The sequence below is a fragment of the Pteronotus mesoamericanus genome, unplaced genomic scaffold, assembly GCF_021234165.1.
Source record: "Pteronotus mesoamericanus isolate MK-2021 breed Mesoamerican mustached bat unplaced genomic scaffold, CSHL_Meso_final contig_105, whole genome shotgun sequence".
Taxonomy (NCBI): Eukaryota; Metazoa; Chordata; class Mammalia; order Chiroptera; family Mormoopidae; genus Pteronotus; species Pteronotus mesoamericanus.
This window is the reverse complement of record NW_026555006.1, coordinates 2,856,152-2,876,273: the sequence shown is the minus strand read 5'-3', so window position 1 is coordinate 2,876,273 and position 20,122 is coordinate 2,856,152. Positions and strand designations below refer to the sequence as shown.

General features: G+C 33.9%; 1 protein-coding gene across 1 annotated transcript in view; it reads left to right on the top strand.

The window, feature by feature from the left end:
- FAF1 (Fas associated factor 1) overlaps window positions 1-20,122 on the top strand; it is a 394,387-nt gene that overhangs the window by 202,051 nt on the left and 172,214 nt on the right. Inside the window, exon 8 of the mRNA XM_054572862.1 lies at window positions 2,604-2,690. Coding sequence (XP_054428837.1) covers window positions 2,604-2,690 — 87 coding nt within the window. The remainder of the gene's footprint in view (window positions 1-2,603; window positions 2,691-20,122) is intronic.

Sequence of the window (20,122 nt, the reverse complement as noted above, 5' to 3'; positions counted from 1 at the left end):
GTAATTTTTTTAAGTTGTTATTTAATAATTGTGGTTTAATACAGGTTCTTTTGGCTTAATCTTAGAATCTCTGTGAAACTATCTTTTCCATTGGAACAATCAAACATTAGCCTAATATGCTTTACTTTGTACCCCTCTCAGCCAAGTTCTGTCTGCATTAACCAGTTTATTCTATGACAAGTTGCTTAACAGATGTCATTCTGGGGAGAACAATGAAGCCAAATACTTGTGCAATGGCTAACATTACTCTAACTTTGATCACTTTTGTTCAGCACATCAGTCTGGCATTGTGCTTTATACCAACATAACACTATAGCCAGAACATGCTTTTCAGGCTTAGAATAGCAAAGGAATGTTATTCAATTCAGTGCAGTTACAAATGAGTTAATGAAAGAAGAAAAATACTGTTTATTTCATAATACTAAATTGTTGTGTTTTGGAATTAAAGTGCGATTTAAAGACTCCCCCTCCAAAGTTATTTGTTTTTATACTCAACTCATAGTACTTGTGTATACTGTCCAATACTGGGGTAAACTTGCTGCAATCTTTCCAACACATACAAATATTTATTGTGCTTTCTTTTTTCCTCCTCAAAAATAGCTGATGAAGCTTGGTGTATCTAGATAACATAATTGAAAAATAACTTTAAGAAAGGAATTTTTTTTGTCCTTGAGCCCTAAAGTCTTTTCATACTCCCCTATTCTCTCTCTTTCTTTTATTAATATAATGCTTTGGGTTTATGGAACACCCTTCTCCTTAAAAGTGCCAATGTTTAAGCATGGCAAAATAGTCTTAGCTAGTGGAAGTGGTCAGAGGTTGCATTTGGTTAAATTGTCATGTTGATAATGACTAATGAAAATTTCCAAACTTTAAGTGACTAACCATAAACAAAATACTGCATGGTAGACTGGCCATTGCTAAGAACTGCTGAAGAAAAAGTTGTTTGTTTGAATTGAGTGGGGATCAAGCCATGCCCCCAAGCTCCTCAGTTCTCATTTACTACGTCTTTTTTCACAGGTGTACATTAGAGATAAAAATAGATTGAGTTCCGTGTTGTGTTTTTGTTTTTTCCTTTCCCCAGTGAATATATATCTCTATTTCAGTGGAGAGGTAACTTAGATGTGTTTATGTATAATAAACAGAAATGTGATACAAAATGCTGTAATTGGGCAACATGATACTTTAGACTTCTGCATTTTAAAAACATGAATGAATACTGCTTGTTTTCCATATGAATATATAGGGTGAGGCAAAAGGAGGTTTACTGTTGTGAGTACATGAAACAAAGTTTATTCTTACATTATTTTTTATTAATTATTGTATGTTCATATTTTCCATATGAACAACTGTAAACCTTTTGCCCCACCTGTATTATGTGCAACATTCAATACCAGCTTCATTTGTTACAGCAGGGTAACCCCATAACTAACCTGAAGAGTTAAGACAGATAATCTGTCCAGTCTTAACAATTTGATAATTTATTTTTTTAAATGTGGAACTAAATAGAATTTTGGTAACCTATTTAAAACTGAAGAAAGAGATACTTCCTAATTAGTGGATAGCATAGAGTTTAACTTTCCAACACTATTCTGATAAATTATATATAACCTCCTCTCCCTCTAGAGTGAAAGATACAATATTTTATTGCATGTTGTAAAATAGTTATTCATCTTTAACAGTATTTAAAATAAAAAGTATTATTATTGTAGTTCCTTTTCAGGAAGGGCCTAAATAGTGTATGAATAGATAGTTCTCAATTAATAAATATTCTGTTGAAATGGTTTTAATTTGGGACAGTTTCAAGGAAATAACCTGTCCTCCTTTATCAAGTTTTTATGGCTTTGACGCTTACCTCAAATAATAAAGAAAACTTCAGGTTTTTCCTCTCACCTGGTCCTGCCCACACCTCCCAAATCACCTTCTTTCTCCCATATAGAAACTTGAAATGTATCTTTTGTTTGAATTATTTTATATCTTCAGTTGTTTAAATGTTACATAGATTATTAAAATTTATAATTATAGTCTGTCCTAGGTGTGTTATGTACCAAAAGTTTCTTAACTGAGAAGAAACTACCATCCATGAATATATAAAAGCAATCAGCTGGGGGTTCTGTTTTTCTTTTTCAATTACAGTTTACATTCGATATTATTTTGTATTAGTTTCAGGTATATAGCAGTGGTTAGACGATCATATACTTTACAAAGTGAACATCCCCCCATAAGGCTAGTACCCATCTGACATCATATATAGTTATTACTATATTATTGACTATATTCCCTAACCCTGTGACTATTCTGTAACTACCAATTTGTACTTTTTAGTCCCTTTACCTTTTTCACCCATTCTCACAATCCCCTTCCTCCCTTCTGGCAACCAGCAGTCTGTTCTTTACAAATTTCATTTAACCTTTATTGATAATCTGCTTTTAAATTTCGTTTAGATTTTTTTACAAATTTTTTCTGACTTGTGTTTTTCTAGTTTCAAATTCTTGTTTTGAATATAGAAGAAAACAGCAAATACAGTGTATATTACATAAATTGATGGGCAACTATCCTAAGTCATATGGAAACCCTATTTTTAACTGCACTGTCTCTTTTTACAGGTAAAAAGAAATGTGTATGACCTTACAAGTATCCCTGTTCGCCATCAGTTATGGGAGGGCTGGCCAACTTCTGCCACAGATGACTCAGTAAGTGACAGTTGACTTATCAGTTTTACATCCTCCTCTCCCTTTTTGCCACTTTCAATCTCACTGGCTGTGATAATAAGCAGAATCAAATGTTTTGAATATCCACTGAAAAAATTTTATAAATCAAATAAGGTGAAAATAAGAGTTGTAATAATTTGGTCTTACGGAGCAGATATTATAAGCCAAGTATATCAGTATTCTGTTGATATTATATCAGAAAGTTAATGCTGCTTGATTTGACTTAAATTTTTCCTTGATCAAAAAAATATATTCAGCTATTACTGATGAAATGTCCCAAACACAAATTTTTTTCCCTTAAATTACAGATATCTCAAAGTCAATTTAATTATACATATTTAATTTTCAAACTACATTTCCTGTTATAGACTTGTACTTTAAAAATAGTTCATTTTTACAGTTAATAGCCCTCTATTCTTAAATATACCCATAAATTTCACTATCATAGAAAACTGGAAGAAAAGATTTAGTCTATCATTTTTACCTATTATATATCTACTTATAATGATTTTCCTGTTGTAAACTTTAAAACTTTTGCTATCTCTGACCTATTTCTAAGTGATTATTCTTTTCCAAGAGAGTAAGTGTTGTCATCTAAGGAGGCCAACTGAAATTACATTATGGCCACTTTTACCCGTAGTCTTGGTTGTTCTACTTAGTACCATTGTTTTTTAAAAGTAAACAGTGAGACTGTTTCAAGAATTCTGAAGTTAATAAGGCAAAAAAAAAAATTGAGACTTTGTAAACATCTTACAAATACCCAAATAATAATGTAAGAATTGAATTTCCTTTTTGTATTTTCTTGTAAGTATTATGTTTCTGTCTGGATAATGATTATTACTCTTTCAGCACTGCATTATACATTCGAATATGAGGGAATTCTCTGTGGAAGACAGAAACATTTTTGAACACTTTGTGTATGTAGATGCTACTGGAGTCTTAATTATTCCACAATCCAAACACTGTATCTTTGGAAATGCTTTGTAGATCATTAAATTAAAATAATCAGAAAGTAGCAAAACTTTTTTTTTTTTAATGAACTCTTCTACAAAAAGAAGTTTATGTAGAAGACATTTAATTCTAATATTTACATTTAATTCTAAACAACTGATTTTAACATTGATATTATAGTATATCATTAGAATTATTAGCTGGTTTTCCATGGCTAAGGGTAGTGATGTGGTTGTTGATTTTAGTTTGTTTTTCTTTCTCCCTATTAACAGTGAGAAATTTGACAGAAAATATACTACATTTAATTTTACAAAAATAAGAGATTAATTTTTGTAAATAATAGCCTTGTTTTTACCAAGGAGACATGAAAAAATCAGAAATGTTCTTAGCATTGTCTAATAATTACTTCAAGAAATAATAACATTAATAGAAGAAAATGATTAAAATCTGAGGCTGTCACTTCAATTCACTAAGCTTTAGTTATCTAACTAATTTGCAGTGTTATTATGAGGACTAGCAATAGTAAGTATACAGTACCTGGCTTCACAGGCAAGAATGGACTGGTTTAAGTAAATGAAATGGTATCTGAGATTTGCTTCAAAATAACCTGTCAGGGTGGGGAGTGATGGGGGACGTGTAAATAAATTCATGTTAGTGATCTATTGATCATTGTTAAAACTGAGTGATGTTTATATTGGGCTTATTATACTATTCTCTGAACTTTTTTATATATTTGAAAATCTCTATCATAAAAAGTTAAAACAAAAATAATTGTCTGGTTTAAGGGCAAGAACATAAGATTAAAAAGTCCAGAAATGTGGGACTTTAGCAGGTAGGAAAAGCCAAAACTGCTCTTGGATTTCACATTGTAGAAACAAGATTGAAAGGGATTTATCGGATACAATTTCCAAGAGTGACAGGCAAATTTAGACATACTATAAATTCTTCTGTAGCATAGTGCCTTATACATTTTAGGTGTTAAATCATTGAGTTATGTTAACATCATTTTTTATGAGGCTCACATTTTAATGATCATCATAACATTTACATTTTTACCAAGAGTTATAATGTAATTTCATTACTATAGGAAAATCGGAAAGTGGCTAAAACTCACCGTATAAGACTATAATGCTACCTAGTCCTGTATCTAAGTCACAGCAAACACAAGACGGAATCTCCACAAAGAGGCTTGATTCTTTTTGTCTCATTATTCCTGTTTGCACCTTTTCCTAGAACCTGTGAAATGATGCCTGCCCATACCTCCCAAGAGCAAATGTTGCCATATTGGCAGGATGTTGCCTTGAGCTGCATGATTTGCTACAACAAAGATGGTTAGGGCCAGACTGTTTTAACTGGTGCCATAGCAGATTCACAAACTCTGGTGCTTGAGTTTTGGCAAAAATGTCTTAAAACTGTAGTTTTCAAAGGAGATCCTAGCCAAATAAATGTCATGGAAACTTTATTTCATTAGGACTATAAAAACTTATAAAGATGGTGTTTGTAATCTATACTGTTGCAGGCAATGGTGTTTTTATACTTATTTAAATCACTCAAGTGGAGGCATCTGCTACAAAACAAGATTGTCCTCACAGCTTGGGGCATGAATTGGGTACAGCTGAGAAATGTCAGCTGTGTAAACAGCCTGAAATGTGTTACCAACAAAAGTATAATTAATTTCTTTCCAAGACAGTGTGCCATAACTTAATACTTAGAATGGTTTAACTTTCCGAGAAAGCACCTGAACATTTTCTTCCAGTGCCAGAATAGAGAATTGGTTATAAAGGCCATTAAAAGTGAGGTTAGTTTGCACTTTTCCTGCTCAGCTGCAGAGATTTGTGTGGAATATAGTACTGGAAAATAGTATGGTAAATTTAGGTATCAGCGGCTTCCATGAATTTATGGAAAGGTCTTAGAGCAAGAAGTTGATGGATTTGAGATGATGGAAATGTTCTAAAATTAGATTGTGGCAATGGTAGTGCAATTATAAATTTACTGAAAAAATAATTGAATACTTTTAAAATGAGTAAGTTTTGTGGCATGTAAAGTATACCTCAATAAAGCTATTTTTAAAAGAAGCTAATGAAGAACTAAATTCAAATACTTTTTTATTTATGTTTGTATGTTGCATGAGAAATACTTTGCCATAACACAGACTATGTTTTCTTCAGTGTACTTCTCATTAACCTTTGACTTAGCACACAGGACAAAGAAATAAACTTACAGTTAGATTATTGTAACATCTTGAGTAACTTCTCAACCTGATAGACTACAGTCTTTTGACATTTTCAGCACTACCCGGTGAAGTCGGCAATAGTAAAACATTGTTGCCCCATCTCCCCTCAGAGTTAAAATATTTTCTTTGCCTGTAGTTAATACTCTAATATGGTATTGGATACTGCATGAATTGTCAATAATTCTTTCAGATCCTTTTGCACTCTTTTACCAGGCAAGTAGTTATCAAAAGCTTCACCAGTAGGGGAATGTTTTCATGCTGTGACAATTCAGCTGTGAGAACAAGGAGCTGCAAGTAGACAAAATCTCATTTTCTACTTTAACAAGGATGCTCTTGGTTTCCAGAGAGTAGAAATAATTTTAGCACTGTGAAGTACATCTAGACACCTTATTATAATGCACATGATATGAATATATGTAGTTTATAAAATTCTAGGTTTCAATAATGTTTACGGAGGAGGAAAAAATCCTTCAGTTTTTAATACTTTTTTGTTGTGTATCCTTCTCCCCGCCCCCGCTTTTGAGATTACCAGTGGTTCTGTCACTGGCTCAGTGATGTTAAATCATGATGTGAGAAATTAGGATTTTAAAGTCAGAGGTCTTGAAGTGTGTGTTAGGAGTCAGAAAGCTACTTATTAAATACCTTCACATTAAAGAGATCACTTCTAATCAGACCCATTACACAACTGCTTTTTATAAAATAAAAATAAAACAAACACACACACACACACACCAACTTCCTTTTTGTTTAAATAAAAAAGAATTTGTGAATGAGAGAATGTCATCTACTCTGATCCTTCAGATGGGGGTCCATTTTCTTCTGTAACTTCTCCCTGATACATTGTGTTTGGCAAGTGTCAAATTATGGATATTCCCCTAATTCTGGATCCCTGTTCCCCACTTTATAGGAGCTGCTGTCCAGATACAGACTTTCACAATTACAACATACTTACCATACTGTAGTTACCTACTAAGTAAACTCATAAGCCTCCAGTATAGTCATTCTGTCTGTTACTGCAAGGTAAATATTTCTGAAGTGCAGAATGAATCACATTCAGCCTTGCTTACTTATCTTCAGTGGCAACCTAGTACTTGCTGATTATGTACAGATTTTTATGCTGGCATGTAAAACCCTTCATTCATTGGTCTGAAAGTTACCTTCCGCGTTTATTTCTTCATACAAGCCCCAGTGTAAATACTCAATAAATATTTCTTGGATAATTGATTGAATGCGATACTACATATATTTCAACTTTAGCTACTCATTTTTCTTTTCTTCGAATATGCTTGGTGCTCTCTTCCACTCTGTCTCATTTAATCATACTATTCCTTCCACCTAGAATACCTGTAATAATTATCTGCTTCCTTCAAGACCTTTGTTCAAGAAAGTTTGTCTGTATCTCTCTTCCCATGCCATGTTCTTCAACCCAGTCAAAAATTAGTTTATATTTCTATTTAAACTATTTTAATCTTTTCTTATTTTGTTTTTACCTTCCTTCTTTCCAATTTTCCTAACAGATGGGAATGGTGAGAAAATGTCTTCCCAGAGAAAGGGACATGTGATTACATTTTGATTTGTATATAGTAGTCCTACCTTATCCACTGTGGATATGTTCTAAGACTCCCAGTGGATACCTAAATGTGCAGATGGTACCAAACCCTGTATATACCATATATTTTTTTTCTAATCATACATAACCTTTCATTAAAGGAAACATTTTATGGCCTCTCTTTGGCCTATCTGAATTACCAGCATCACTACTCTTGTGCTTTGGGACTTCTACTAAAACATAAGTGTTGCTTGAGCACAGTGCTGTGATGCCATAGCAGTCAGTCTGAAACTGAGACAGCTACTAAGTGACTAACAGGCAGGCAGCACATAAAGTGTAGATACACCGGACAAAGGAATGATTCATATCCCAGGTGGGATAGAGTAAGACATTACGAGATTTCATTGTGCTATTCACAACACCGTGCAATTTAAAACTTAGGAATTATTGCCCTGACCAAGTGGCTCAGTTGGTTGGAGTGGGTTCCATTCCTGGTCAAGGCACATTACCTAGGTTTTGGGTTCAATCCCTGGTTGGGGCATGTACAGGAGGCAACCAATTGTTGTTTCTCTCTCTCTTTCTCTCCCCCCCCCCATCAATAAATATATCCTTGGATAATGAGAAATAATAAAATTTATGAATTGTTTATTTCTGGAATATTCCAGTTAATATTTTTGGACTGTGGTAGACCACAAGTAACAAACTGTAGGGGGGGTACTGTACTTGTGTTTTTCCCTTTTATAAATTCTAAAAATTGGGAGCAAGAACTGTTTTCCTCACCTTCGTGTGCTATGCAAGATCAAACATAGTGTTATATACATTCACTCATTTGAATTGTTAAGAGCTCCACTAAGTTGACATCTATGAAAATAAACGACTTAATGAATTTGTATGATCATAGTAACTTGATAAACTGAGAATCAGGTTTATTTTCTTTCTAATAATAATTAAATTACCAGAATTCTTTAGTGGCAAATAGAATAACAGATGTAGGAGGGGGAAGCTACACCGAACTCATTTGTACCAGTGTGTGTAGGGGGAGGGAGGGGGGGACCAGACCAATCCAAATTTGTTAAATTCCAGTATTGCAATTATTTGGATACATTACTTAATGTTTGAATCTCAGTTTACTCATCTGCAAAATGAGGATGATGTTCACACCTTTGAAATTCTAATGTGAAGATTAAATTGATTACATAATAGGTTAAACCATATGAAATCACAGTTTGTAGAGGACAAAATGCTTGAATATTAGCAATTTCATATGGTTTTTACCTAATAATTTGTAAAGTACATATAATGCAGGGGTTTGGCAATCGTGACTGCCAGCCCAGACCCACTCACCATCTGCTTTTGTAAATAATGTTTTATTGGAACACAATCACGTCCATTTGTTTATGTATTGTATACAGCTGCTTTTACACTATGACAAGCAGTAGGGATGTTTAGTCACAACAAAACCACATGGCCCACAAAGCCTCACATATCTGCTGTTTGGTCCTTACAGAAAAAGTTTGCCAACCCCTGGTGTAATGTCTGGCATTTAGTAGGCATTCAACAAACATTAGCTCTTTTTCCTTTGAGTAGGTACCTTTTTTATATTGCATACACATGCAGAATCAGAAGCATTCTCTGAGTAGCTTCAGGGTCATCTTATGCTATTTAAATTACTATGTTAGTCTGTCCTATGTCAGACAGATTCAGGCAATCTTTGGACATTTTCACTGGCTTTTTCTTTATTTGGCAAGGTCATGGATAATGTTGCTTCTGAAGGTGGTGAGACTGAGTAGCTTCAGAGGGTTCATTGCCCTTGTCAACATATAGAGTCTTTTACAAATAACACAGGCAAAGACTAAACAGACAGAAAGAACAGCTTTGAAAGCAGTAAAAGAAAGTTTGAGTATTAAAGGAATGAAAAGTTATAAAATGGACTGTATCCTTAACAGAGAGAGTAAAAAGTTTGGGGAGGGTGGGTGAAGCATTCCAGGGACTCAATCAGTAATAGGGAGAATATGTGGAAGTGAGACAGCCCCCAAACAGGAAATATGAAAGCACTATGATCTGATCCTGTGAATCTTGATTTCAGTTTATTAAAATCATAAACCTGTAGACTGCTACTTCTGCCCATGAAGGGGTATCTAGGATGGGAATTTTATTCCCTGTATAAACTACTAGAAGACTGAATAAAATATTTGAAACAATTGTTTTCAGATGCTGGGCAACAGGTAGTAGAGGACTCTGAAGAAGAGAACAGATGAGTTCTATGGTAGTCTTAAAATCTGCCTGGAGGCAATTTCTGGCTCCCAGAGCTGTGAGAGGAAACCAAAACAGAACCTGGTGATTTTATTTAGTTTAAAGAGTGGAGTTCAAGGAGATTGAGACAGCTAGATTTTGAAAGGTAGAGTACTAGCAAAGAAAAAACTCCAGAAAACTACATACACGAAGGTTTGCCTTGGTATTTAGCTAAATACCAGTCTGTGCACGCATAGGGTGAAGTTCCAGAAAGCTGAACGAAAAGCAGCTGCCAGGTAAAAGAACAATTAATAGGGAGCTGTAAGGTACACAATTCTCAGAGCTCACGTACATCTGGGAACAGTTTGAATTCCCACCAGCCAGAGTAGAGACATCTCAGTGAATATTTGGGGCATATAAGAGATACCCCCAAAAGAATCACACCTTAGTGGAGTGGGTAAACTAGTTCTAGAGTGAAGGCTTCTCTAGGGCTGCCCTTTTATAAGGATAAAAACAATTTTCAAAAGGAACAAGCAGATTAACAGGTAAGAACAGAGCCCAGTATCCAATCAAAAGTTACTGTGCATACGAAGAAGTAGGAAAATCTAACCCATAACCAGAAGAGAAATCAGCCAAAAGAAATAGACATAGAAGTGACTTAGAAAATGAAAATAGCAGATACATGTTTTATTATGAATATGCTCAAGTATTTAAAGAATGAATTTAATGAGGAGAGAATAAATATATAAAATAGAATAACTTCTTCTAGGGGTAAACAATATAATATCCGAAATGAAATTCTTGATTCAGTTCCTGGATGGGCTTAACAGCACATTAGAAAGTGCCAAAGAAAAGACAAGTGAACTTTAAGATACATCAATAGAAGCTATCTAAATTGAAGCCCAGAGAAAAAAATCAAGAATAAATGTATAAAGTATCAGTCACCTCTGGGAAAAATTCAAGCAGTCTAATGTATTAATACATGCATTGGAATCCTAGAAGAAAAGAAAAGATGTGGGGTGGAAAGGAGGGGGTTAAAAACAAAAAAATTTTGAAAAAGAATTTCTGAAATTTTTCCATATTTGATGAAAACTATAAAAATTATAGATTCCAGAAACTCAATGAATCCCATGAAAGGTATATACAAAGCGTTATACACTAAGGAGTTCATAATCAAATTGCCAAAAACAAATGATTAAGAGGAAAATTTCAAAGCAGACAACAGGAAAAATACATTCACAGGAGAATAATTATAGACTCCAGATTTCTCTTCAGAAACAATGGATGCCAAAAAACTGTGGAATGACATTTTTAAGGTACTGAAAGTTAAAAAAATGGCAACTTAGAATTCTATGTGGGGTGAAAATAGTCTTTCAAAACTGAAGCCAGAATACTTTTTCACACAAACAAAAACAGAGAATTTAGTGCCAGCAAACCTGCACTACCAGAATTATTAAAGGAAGTTCTTTAGGCAAAAGAAAAATGATAGCAAAATAAACTTGGGTCTGTACAAAAGAATGAAGGGAGCTAATAATGGTAAAAATGATTAAATATAAATTTTCCTTTTGTAGTTAATTTCTTTAAAAGATAATTTTTAAAAATAATGTTGAATTTTGAACATATGTAGAAGTAAAATATATGACAGTGACACAAAATGCAGAGTGAAATTGTGGTGTTGTAGGTTCCCCATGTTATGCATGGAGTGGTGTAATATGCATTGAAGGTAGTAGTCTTTTATATTAATGATTCATATTGTAAATCTTAGAGCAACTACTAAAAAACCACAAAACTACAGCTGTTAAGGCTTTAAAAGAGGTGAAATGGAATACTTAATAATAAAAAAATTATGCAGAAAAAGAAGGAACAAGGAAAAGGCAAATACCTATAAAACAAATAGCAAAATGGTAGGTTGAAATCCAACCATATTGATAATTACAGTAAATATAGGTGGTCAACACATTAAAGGACAAAGATTTGCAAAATGAATTTTTAAAGGCAAGGCTCAGCTATATGCTACCTACAAGAAACATATTTTAAATATAATAAAAAATGGTAAGGTAAATGTAAATGAGCACAAAATATTTTCCAGACACACTAAGCATAACATCAAACAAGATACGAGAAAAGGAATATTATCAGGACGAAAAGGAAAAATTTCATAATGATTTAAAGAAAGTCTTGTCAAGAAGACACTCTTAAACATGGATGTACCTAATAACAGTTTCAAAATATGTGAATTAAAAACTGATGGGACCAAAAGAATAGACAAGTCCACAATAAGAGTTTCATAGTCCTGTCTCAGCAACTTACAGGAAAATGGCAGATAAGGATAGAGAAGATTTGAGCAACACTCTTAGCCAGCTTGACAGATGCTTTATAGGTACATCAGTCAAAAATAGCAGAATACACATTCTCTTCAGGTATGCCTGGTACCTTCACCAAGATAGATCTGGACCATAACTACAGTCTCAGTAAATTTTAGAGGATTGAAATTAAGACTATTATCCCTGACCAAGACAGAATTAAATCACATATTTTGTAATTTATGTAATTTGTAATTTACATAAATTATATAAAATATTTAATAGTTTGCTTCATTATTTATTCAACATAATAAAAAAACTACTAAATAATAGGCAAAAATCACAAGGTCACAGACTGCAAGATTTATTACACAAAAAAAATGTCATTATATAGCACCAAAGAACATTTGGAAATGGAATTTAAAAAAAAATTTTACCATTCATGATTCCATCCAAAACCATGAAATATTTAAGGATAACTCTAACTAAATATGTACAATATCTGTACATTGAAAATTACAAATTGCTGAAAGTAATAAAGTCTTTAAACTAGATGTATTATGGTCACGGATTGAAAAACTCATTATTTTTAAGGTGGTAGTTCTCCTCTCAATAACCTATGGATTCACTGCAATACCAATTAAAAGATCAGTAGCCTTTATTTTTTTGGTAGAAATTGACAAGTTAATTCTAAAATTTATATGGAAATGTGCAGGATCTGAAATTCCCAAATCAGTTTTGGCAGGGGGTGGGGGGAGTTGACAGGTATATATTACCTGATTTCAAAAAATAATAAAGTATTTAAGACAATGTGTTATTTGTGTAAAAAAATAGACATATAGGTTGGCTAGAACAGAGCACTCTTAAAAAGATTATTTTTATATATATTCAACTGAAATTTGTGCAATGATACCAATGTAATCTAATGGAGAAAGGACGGCCTTTTTTTTTTTTTTAAACAAATGATAGTGTAACAACCGGATATCAATAAGGACAAGTTCAACCTTTACCTTATCTCAAACTGAGTCATAGATCCAAATGTAAAGGCTACAGCTGTAAAATCGTTAGAAGAAATATAGGAGAAAATCTTTTAAGACCTTGGGATAGGAAAAAAATTAGAGAGGACACTAAAAGCCCTCCTCATAAAAAGAATAAAACTGGTAACTTGGAATTCATCATAATTTGCAACATTTGCTCTTCAAAAGATACCATTTAGAAAAAGGAGAGTGGGCAACCCATGGACTAGGAGAAAATATTTGTGAAACACATATTTGGTAAAGGGCCTATATCCAGGTTTTATAAAGAAGTCTTACAACTAAATGATAATACAAGGGAATGTTGGGAAGTAATAGATAATTTTGATATTTTGATTGGAGTCAGGGGTTGGTGGTTACAAGTGTATATGTATGTCAAAACTCCTTGAACAAGTACACTAAAAATGGATACATTTTAATTAATGAGCTAGGATGAATGTTTGATCTGAAACCATAGTGGTCAATGAGAAGGTAAAATGCAGAAACAGTATTCAGCTCCAAATTTGCCCCCTCCCTGATGCCAGTGTTCTTTCTCTTGTACCATGCTGTTTCTTATGTGTTCTGTATTTTTCAAAATAGTTCCAGTATCATCCTTTTTTTTCCAGATTGCACTCTTACTGATTTGAAGCTTTACAATTATTCAATAAAAGGTGAAAGCAGAAACAAAATCTGCCTTTACTTTCATTAGGTTAGCACTTATGTGTCTTGAATATAAGTGAATTTAAAATTTTCACTCGAGCACTTCGGTGTGTATGTGTGTATGTTCTTTTTTTATTTTTATTGCTGTTCAATTACAGTTGTCCCCGTTTTTTCCCATTACTCTCCCCTGCCCTACCCACCCCAGCTCTCCCACATTGAATCCTCCCTCTCTCTGTTGTCCTTGTCCATGGGTCCTTTATACTTGTTCCTTGACTCGACCCTTCCCCTTCTTTCCCCCGGTATTCCCCTCTCCCCTCTTGAATAGTAGCCATCTTATTAATAAGGTGGGGAATAACAGCAATACTCAACTATTTTGCTACCCACAATTACTTAACAAAGTGCTAGGTAAGTGTGTTAAGATGCATTTATAAAGTGATTTGTAGTTTACAAAGCATATTTCATATCCATGATCTCATTTAAGCCAAGTGATAAATAATTTTTGATAGAAATAGTATACAGTAAGATACATTTACAAGCTATTATTGTAAATTTTCCTGAGGGTTACTTCAAACCACCTTTTCCTTCCAGCTAGCTCTTAGAGAAGAGTATTTGTAATAACATATTTGTGTACCTATACTTCTCTTTATGAGACTTTGAGGTCCAAGGGGGCAGGAAGCAGGTCTTACTCAATCTTTGGTCTCAAGTGCCTACCATAGCCCCTGGCACAAAGTAAACACTGGGTGAATGTTTCTTGTGCTTATATCAAATGTAACACTGAAAAGTCAAGTGATTGGCTTTAAGTTGCAGTAAATAACTGCTAGCCCAGCACTCCAGTACACATTATTGCTTTCTTCAGAGGCACCCCTGTTCTTTTTCAAAAAAACAAGCTCTTTTCCTCTGTTATTGAAAAGGTCTTATTGGAACTTTTGTACCTGCCCCTATTCTATAACTGAGAAATGGAAGGTTGTTTATAACACGTACGTGTACTTATTAATCTCTGGCATTTGTGTTTGCAAGTTAACATGCTGTCTGTTGCATTTGAACAGCTGTAACATATGTGATAAGATTTTTTAATAAGTCATTTTCTTGAGCAATGGAAATGTGAAGAGTGGTGTTTTTAGCTTGTTAAGTTGCGCTTTTAGACCCTTGGGTTTCAGATATAATCAATTGCCTGTAACTCTCTATTTGAGAAAGGTAGTGAAGATAGCATTATAGCCTGTTTGGGAGCTAACAGAGATCCCATGCCGTTTTTTGTTGTGCAGAAAAGGGGAGAGGGCGATGTTTGCAACTGTGTCTATTTGGCTAATTTTTATAACTTTTCTAACCCAAAGAGAAGGCTCGAAATGAAAATATGCAGTATATGCCTTTTGAGCTCAAGGTGACTTAATCATAGTCAAATCAATTGCTATTCCACCTCATGACATTGTTTAATATTCTACATGTAGAATAAATAAGGTTGTTTTTGATGACCATCTGTAAGAGATTGTTGGTACTGATTGTTCTCACAGCCAATGAAAGTCTTTTTTTGCTCTTTTATTGTATGTTTGTTGACAGTTGTGATCAACACGGAATAAACTGCTTTACAGTTTATTACTTTCAAAGTACAAATTTGAATGCTGTGGATTCAGATGTATAAAAGAGATAAAATTACAGACAGCTTTGAGTGGCAGTTACACATCAAACCTCACGGGGGTTTGACAGGCAACGAATATCGTTATTAGACGCTTTTTCCATAATTGCTGACATTTATCCAGTGTTTCACAGTATTTGCTAATGTATTAATGCAGTCAATCTCTGAGAGGCTGCACATGCCTTTTTAGCCCTGGCTTTTATGGGATTCTGAAATTCATAGACCCACAGATACTTATTCCCTGCTGGTTGCCGTAGTGACAGAGCTCAGAGATAAGCCAAGACAGAGCCCTTTTGTGATTGCTTTTCAGGTGACATTCAGCGGCAGCTTGAGTAGAGTGTCCTTTTATAGTTCCTGTAATTCAGAAAATGATAACAGCTTTTTGCTGCTTACAGGAGAAGTCTGTGGACTGCTCCCAGTGGGATTTCGGTTTGCTGTGCCACTTCATACCAACACCAGCCTGATAAAGTTCTTATTATTGTGGAGATTTCAAAGTGCAAGGGGGCTGAATTAATTATGACGGGTTAAGAAATGCAGGACTGATACTACAAATAAAACTTTGAAGAACCAATAGATATTCTCCAACCATATGTAACAAATTAATTTGGACATTTTAAGCTATTAGTGATGATATACTTAGGTACTTGCTTAGTAAGTAAACACAGCTGGTTTCTAAATTGCTTGTGAACCATGCTAGCTGTTTCATCTCCAAGTTTAGAAGTTTTCTTTCATATCTGTGATCTTTTTCTCATGTGAAACAATTGCTTCTGCATTTTATTGTTTTAGAGGCAGATAGCTTTATTTGGACATGTTCTTAGGGTATATATATATACAGTATTTTCAGCAGTGGAATAATTAAAAATGAATGTTTTATAAGTAGCAGCTTATATAAAGTACTTCAAATTCAGAAGAAAACACTTGTGATGGTAGAGCCTGGTGTGGATGGGGCAAAGGCAGTTCAAGAGATAACTGGAGAAAATAGAATCTTACCTGGAAAGAACATTGACGTCCTAAGATGCCATGTTTATCCCCTAGACTCTTAAAGCTGGCTGAATTAATAGTCTTAAATCTGGAAGGAGAATTCCAGTAACAATGGATAAGTATGGGAAACTTTGAGAGCCGGAAACCACTGCCTGTATAGTTGATGGTTATTGAAAAGGGGGGAAAAAGAAAAAGAAAAGGAAAACCCACCAGGAAGAAGTAGGAACACTAACCCAAATTAAACCATGCAAATCTGAAGGGAAGTGTGAAGCACTTGAATATCTTACCCCTAAAATTTAAATGTTATTCACAGTTAAATAGGAAGCAGATATAAAAAGCTGAATAAAGAAGTAACTTGAGAATCTGAAGAGATGGAAAGTTTCTGAATTGCTGGTGAACCCTGCTAGATGAACAAGTATATGTTTAGCACATGACTGAAGGCTCAGAAAAGAAATCTGGCCTAAAAAATCGAATTGGTTATCTTGGATTAGGTATGCAATTGAAAAGCTGGAGCTCTGATTTGTGTTACTTGTTTCTAACCTTTTAGTCTCATTAACAGCAGATGTAAACTCAACTCTCATAAAATTCAAATATTTGTAATTCAGACAAAAAAGGGTAACCTTCAGACTAGTGACAAACAAATATGACATTTTCAAATGATATTTAATAGACCTTTGTTAACACTGTTTACCCCATGATATTCACTCGCTTTTTTACTTCTTATGGTCAACTTAAAAATTAATCATCTGCTCTGATATACTAAATATTAGAAAAAGCAAGATAAAAGAGAAATTTATAAGAATTATATTATTGTATGATGCGCTTTTCTGTGCTGTGGTTATCCACTTAGGAGGCTTTCTCAAAGTTTAGTTATCCACTGAGAAGGTCTTAAGATTGTATCATTCCCATCATGTTTTAGAACTGATAAACATCAGTTTCTAATTGTTACTGAAACAAAAGATAAAACAAGCAAGCAAACAATCCCCCCCCCAAAAAAAAAGAGAGAAAAAAGGAAATGTATAGGATGTGGGAAAGGGGCATATAATGTTAAAAAAGATTATTTCTATTCAGAGAATTAGTTCTTTTTACTAATACAGCAACTTATCCCCTCAATTTAGAAACTCAAGAATTTCATTACAGTTCTTGCTTGTGATACTTATCTATTTTCAGATGATTGTAAAGTCAAAAATAATTGAATGAAAATTAATTAGCCTTTTGCACTGTGACATCACAAATTTTGCAGTAAGAACTAAAATAACTTTCAAAAATTGAAGTTTTAATTATTTTAATAATTAAACATGTTACTTTAATATGTGTTACAACTAAATATGCAATATCTTTATGACTTGACCCCTAGAAGGTAAAGGAAAAAAAAGTCTACACAAAATTTAACCATTTCTCTTGACCTCTATATTTACTAGTTGTGTTGTTATTAATAATAATAACAGTAACAATATCTATTATTCTACTTTGTCTTAGGCATTTTGCTGGGCCTTTATATGTTTCATTCCTGATCTTCCCATTATCAACCCTGAAAAGTTGATGCTGTTATCTCCATATTTATGTATTAAGAAACTGAGGCTTAGAATGGTGTAGTAATTGTCCAACAACACACAGATAAGTAGTGGAAAGGGGATCCTGGCGCAGTTTGACTCTAAAGGCTGTCTCTTTCCACTAAACTTCATAGGGATTTCCATATTGACCTTAAATCTAAGTTCTTATTTTTCTTCCCTATCATAGTTCCCCAGACTTCACCTATTATGAACATTCAGATATTTTCCTTGAATAATCTGTATTGTGCCTTTGCCTTAAGCTCATCTTAGACCTCTGTGGGAATTACAATAACATTAGGCAGCACTTAAAAACACTCTATATATTTTAGCAATATACATATAATGGTATAACTCAATCTTCCTAACAACCCATGAGGTAAAAGTTACTGTTTGCCCCATTTCACACATGAGCAAACGGAGGCATATTCATATGACCTCATAATTAATCAGTAGCAGTGGTATTTGAACCCAAGTCAGTACACCTCTCAAAATAGCAGATCACTGACAAGACTTCTTTAAAAGGCTGTCCATCACCTGTGTTCTTCACCGTGCTGTAATGTTCAATGTAGAGCAACTCAAGAATGAGCATGCCACATTCATTGTGGCCATAATTCCACTTTTATAGAATGAGTTGGAAATGGAAACTAGATCTTTCTATAATTTATTGTGAAGTGTGATGACTCTGTGCACTGTGTCTGCCAATTCTCTTTTCTTTTCTTACAGTTTCACTGATCCAGAGACAGTTGGCAAGTTTCATTGCTCATTAGCTTTTAACATCCAAGAATGAAAAGGCATCATCATTCTAGCTTTTTTCATCTCTAAAGTAATATTAGCTGAGGGTTTACTAATTAATCCATATAACTCCAGAAATGATATTAAGTGTTATCCTCATTTTAAACATGGAAGATACTATGGCTGGTTATTTAAAATCTTGTCCAAGGCCACAGAGACAGGATTAAAACTTGGAAGCTCATTTACATTGAGCATTAGAATATCGCCAGTAACCCAATCCCACAATTTCAAATCACATTCTTTGTAGTAAAAGAGCACTGGATTTGGGGGAGTGGGGTGTCAGAAAACCTTGTTTCTAGTCTAAGCTAAGTAAGATCATCCATCCCATTACCTATCCCAGGCTCTCTGTATTCTTAGAACTATGCATTTTCAGTAATCTCTTCTTTGGTGTTTTTATTAATCTCATTGTACTAAATAGTCTGCATTTAAACATGAAAAGCCTCTCATCTTAAAAGAAACACATATATACATACCATTAAAAACAAAGACCAAAAAAATTCTCCTTGACTTCAGCATTTTGTCTTCCACTAATTCCTTAACTCAACCATTTTGACCTTCAGTCCAACCATAAGAGTTTTTGTTCAGGTACCAATGACTGTCATGTTGCTAAACCAAGTGGGCCTTTCAATCATCATTGTACTTCTTAGCATTTTTAAAACTTTTGATTGAAATGCATTCATTCAATAAAGTATACATAGATGTACAGTTTGGTGAAATCATAAACACTCTCATGTAATCATCATCCATGTTAAGAAAGAAAACTTTTCCAGTTTCCCAAAAGCCTCTCTCATGTTCACTTTATCCAAGAGGTAAGAACATAGACTAGTTTTGCCTGGTTTTAAACATATATAAATGGAATCATACAGTGTATACTATTTATGTAGCTTACTCCTTTCTTGCTTCCTTCCATTCTTCCTTTTTCAACATTATGTTTATGAGATTGATCCATATTCTTATGTATAGTTATAGTTCATGCATTTTCACGGCTTTATAATATTCCATTAAGTGGATATTTCACATTATTTGTCTATTCTGTTCCTGGGGCAAGCATTTGGGTAGTTACCACCACTGAGGTATTTTTAATACTTCTCAGCAGCATTTGACTCTGTTGAAAACTCCACCTTGAAGTTATCTTTTCTTGGCTCCTAGGATACCATACTCTCCTCATTTTTCCACTGCCTCTATGGTGCGCCTTTCTTTTCTGTCTCCTTTGGAAGCTCATTCTTCTATACCCCATCACTAAATATTGGAGTTCCTTATGGCTCTATGTATTCATTTCTGTATCATCACACCTAAAGCTTAAATTACCACCAATGTGATGGTGATTAACAAATTTATATTTCTAGCAAAGTCTTCCCCTGTCAGCTCCAGAAGAGCCTTCTTATCATCACCACTTAGAGGTCCCAAAGGACCTTAAGTTCAGCATATCCAAAATTGAATTCATACTTGATCCCCTTCTAAAGTTCCCTAATTCCATGAGTGGCATCACCATTCAGCCAAAGAGAAGTTACTCTTGA